Source organism: Eschscholzia californica, unplaced genomic scaffold (assembly GCF_041429995.1).
Source record: "Eschscholzia californica isolate CP2 unplaced genomic scaffold, dmEscCali1.0.p SCAF_6, whole genome shotgun sequence".
Classification (NCBI taxonomy): Eukaryota; Viridiplantae; Streptophyta; class Magnoliopsida; order Ranunculales; family Papaveraceae; genus Eschscholzia; species Eschscholzia californica.
The window spans coordinates 29,672,276-29,676,041 of record NW_028238483.1 but is presented as its reverse complement, the minus strand read 5'-3'; the positions used below and the strand labels follow the sequence as shown (position 1 = coordinate 29,676,041).

At 35.5% G+C, this 3,766-nt stretch overlaps 1 protein-coding gene across 1 annotated transcript; it reads left to right on the top strand.

Annotated features, from left to right (window-relative positions):
- The first annotated feature begins 450 nt into the window (after positions 1-450).
- On the top strand, positions 451-3,013 carry HLS1 (Acyl-CoA N-acyltransferases (NAT) superfamily protein). The gene is made up of 3 exons (XM_086650206.1): positions 451-1,497; positions 1,611-1,771; positions 1,948-3,013. The coding sequence occupies exons 1-3, from the start codon at positions 1,324-1,326 to the stop codon at positions 2,816-2,818; spliced, it is 1,206 nt and encodes a 401-aa protein (XP_086506332.1). The 5' UTR covers positions 451-1,323; the 3' UTR covers positions 2,819-3,013.
- Positions 3,014-3,766: the final 753 nt, after the last annotated feature.

Sequence of the window (3,766 nt, the reverse complement as noted above, 5' to 3'; positions counted from 1 at the left end):
ACAAAATGCTACATTCGAAAATCTACTTTTAGATTTTAAACTACATAGCTTGTCCAAATTTTGTTTGTAGTTGTTTTTGTTCAAAAAGGTCGGTCCAGATTCAAATTTCGCATTGGGTCCTTAAATTCCCAGGCCCTGTATATGATCGGGGCTAATCTTTGTGTGAACACAAATCCCTATGAACCTAAATGGTTTGATGTTTCAGTAGATTCTAATGGCGTAGTATTACTTTACTTATTGTACACCTTCATTTTGGCGGTGGGGTCTATAAAATAGGACTCTCTCTCTCTCCTCATTTTAGGGTACGGAAATCAGCTGAATTGACGGCGGCCGTTTCGACACGCTAACAGTTTTAGCTGCGGCGGTTAAATTTAAAAGGAATGGCAAGAGGTTCATGATAAGATCATCATCCATCCATCCATATACACATGACCCATGCAATCTATTCATGCTAGATGCTACTTCTTCCGTTAACTTTTCCTCAGGGGTAAAACTGGGATTTCAATTTTAACTTTTCATGTATGTGCATACATGTGTAATGTATGATGATGATGATAGGGAGGCGCATAGAGTTAATGATGGAACCTCATTTCGGTAAAATAAATGATATGAACAAAAGTGGAAGAGACTGCGCAGCCATAGCCGCCATTTTCCAATCCATCTATCTTTTCCTATTACTCCATGATGATGGTTCCGTTGTTATTATTTACCCCTCACTACTATTCTAGAGAGAGAAAGTAATATAATTAGAGAGAGAGAGACAAACAAATACAGTATTATTGGTACCACCACTCACAATTACTGACCTCCTCGCTCCAATGATATTCTTCCTACTCTCACTAGTCACTAGTGCTAACCCAAGAGTCGAAACTGAACCAGACTCACACTCCCTATTTAACCTTTAACTTTCTCTCTTAATATCTCATGATTTCTTTGTTTTTAGAGAGAGAGAGAAAGAAAGAAACCGCTCAACCGATTTAAAAAGAGGAACTCCCTCGTTTCGTTTCTCTACAAGTTAGGGTTTTGGTTGGTTTACTTCACACGTGATTTGAGCTACTATTTCATTTTCTGTTATCCCTTCCTTCTCCTTCCTTCAAATACTGTAGTTGTTATTCAACTCCATCTCTCTCTCTCTCCCTATAAAAACCCTCTTTACTTATCATTGCCTTAACCCTTATCTTACTTTCTCTCTCTCTCTCTACTTCTATATATATCTTTCATTCTATCAGTACTTTACTCACTCACTCTGCAATTCTGCTCTGTTTTTTCTTCCCCCAAACTTTTTTCATTAGTGCTCTGTTTTACACAGAGAGAGAGAGAGAGATGGGAAAGGTACCATTAATAGTGAGAAAATATGACCCTGAGAAAGATTTTTCAGGAGTCGAACAAGTAGAAAGAAGATGTGAAGTTGGTCCAAGTGGTAAAATGTCTCTTTTCACAGATATGTTAGGTGACCCCATTTGCAGAGTCCGCCATTCCCCTGCTTTTCTCATGCTAGTAAGTTCAAAATCTTCTTCCTCACTTATGTTAATATTAAATCTGAAATGGGTTTTGAGTTTTTGATTTGTTTTTTAATGGTGGGTATTTGATTTTTTTGATCACCAAAACAGGTAGCTGAAATGGGAGAAGAGAAAGAAATCGTGGGTTTAATCAGAGGTTGTATCAAAACCGTTACATGTGGGAAAAAACCCTCTACAAATGGGAAAAACGATTCCCCTCTTTACTCAAAAGTAGCCTATATTTTAGGGCTTCGCGTTTCTCCTTCTCACAGGTTCGTTCTTATTCTTTAATCAAATCTTTTCTACTACTTTTTTTTTTTTTAGAAAGAGAAAGTAGCTTTTAGAGAGAGAGAAAACTCGAAATTCCCCTGAATAAAGTTCATGATTCGATCTTTTAAAGAATGAATACCCAAATCTTAATTTGATTTTATATTTGTGGGTTTTTCAGGAGAATGGGTATTGGATTGAAATTGATAACTAAAATGGAAGATTGGTTTAGGGAGATGAAAGCTGAATACTCATACATGGCTACTGATAAAGATAATGAAGCTTCTGTTAAATTATTTACTGAAAGATGTGGGTATTCAAAATTCCGTACACCTTCAATTTTAGTCCAACCAGTTTTCGCTCACCGAGTTAAAATTTCTAAACGAGTTAAAATCTTCAAACTCAGTCCTTTTGATGCTGAAAAACTCTATCGTCAACGATTCTCAACTACTGAGTTCTTCCCTAGTGATATTGACTCGGTTCTTAACAACAAACTCAACCTTGGAACTTTTCTTGCCATACCTAGTTCTTACAATACCGATTCATGGATTGATGTAGACCGATTCTTATCCGATCCACCTGAGTCATGGGCAGTATTGAGTATATGGAACTGTAAAGATGTGTTTACTTTGGAAGTAAGAGGGGCATCAAAATTAAAACGTGGACTTGCTAAGACAACTCGGTTAATGGATCGGGCCTTTCCATGGCTCGGTATTCCGTCGGTTCCAGAGGTTTTTAGACCGTTTGGGTTGCATTTTATGTATGGAATCGGTGGAGAAGGAATTGAATCGGTTAAACTAGTTAGATCGTTATGTGGGTTTGCACATAATATGGCAAAAGAGAGTCGGTGTGGGGTTTTAGCAACTGAGGTAGCGAGTTGTGAACCGTTGAAAATCGGGATTCCACACTGGAGGAGTCTATCGTGCGCAGAGGATTTATGGTGTATAAAGAGATTAGAGGATTTGAGGGATGATGGTGGGTCCAGTTTAGTGGTTAATTGGATTAAATCCAAACCTGGTCTCTCTATTTTTGTGGATCCAAGAGAGTTCTAATGATAAGCAAAACTTTTATTTTTTTAAGCAAAAATCCAGGAAACCTAAAAAGTACGCTTCTTTTGTGTTTTTAACTTTTTTTTTTTTGTTGTTGTTATTGTTATTCTAGTAGTAGTATTTGTGTATTGGTATTTGAGAATTTAGAAGGTATATGTACCAAGCCCTTGTAAATGGATTTGCCTTTTGTTTCTTTAATTAATTCCTATTTTTGGTTTATGCTTTGTCTCTCTATTGATTTTATAAGGGATATTTTGCAAAAGGGGTAAAGAAATGTTCTAAGTGATGAGTTTGGAGCACAAATTTGAATTTTTTTGAGTTTGGAGCATTGACTAACTTTGACTTAATTTTCCATCCAAAGATAACAAAAACTAACTTTTTAACTTAACTTTCCATCCAAAGTTAACGGAGACTAACGAATATTACTGTCAATTTTTCATTACTGTTAGTTCTAGCACCGACGACTCACATTATTTTGCATCAAATGGTTCAAAAGTGATGAAAAATTGACAGTAATGAAAAATTGACAGTAACATATGTTAGCCTCCGTTAACTTTGGATGGAAAGTTAAGTTAAAAAAATTAGTTTTTGTTATCGTTGGATGGAAAATTAAGTCAAAGTTAGTCAATGCTCCAAACTCAAAAAATTTCAAATTTGTGCTCCAAACTCACTACTTGGAACATTACTTTGCCCCCTTTTGCAAAATATCCCATTTTATAATTGTGGATTGTTTTGTATTTTTTGTTGTATTTTTTTTGTTCAAACCGATTCTTTTGTACTTGCTTAAAATTATGTATTATTTACAACGTTAAAATTTGGGCTTTGATCACTCGTAGATATATATGTATACATAAACACTCGACCAAAATGAGTGAGTTTTATAGTTTCAGCTATGTTTAAATTGGCTTTTTATTTTTCAAAATTATATAGGCTATACGACGTGGCTGAGAA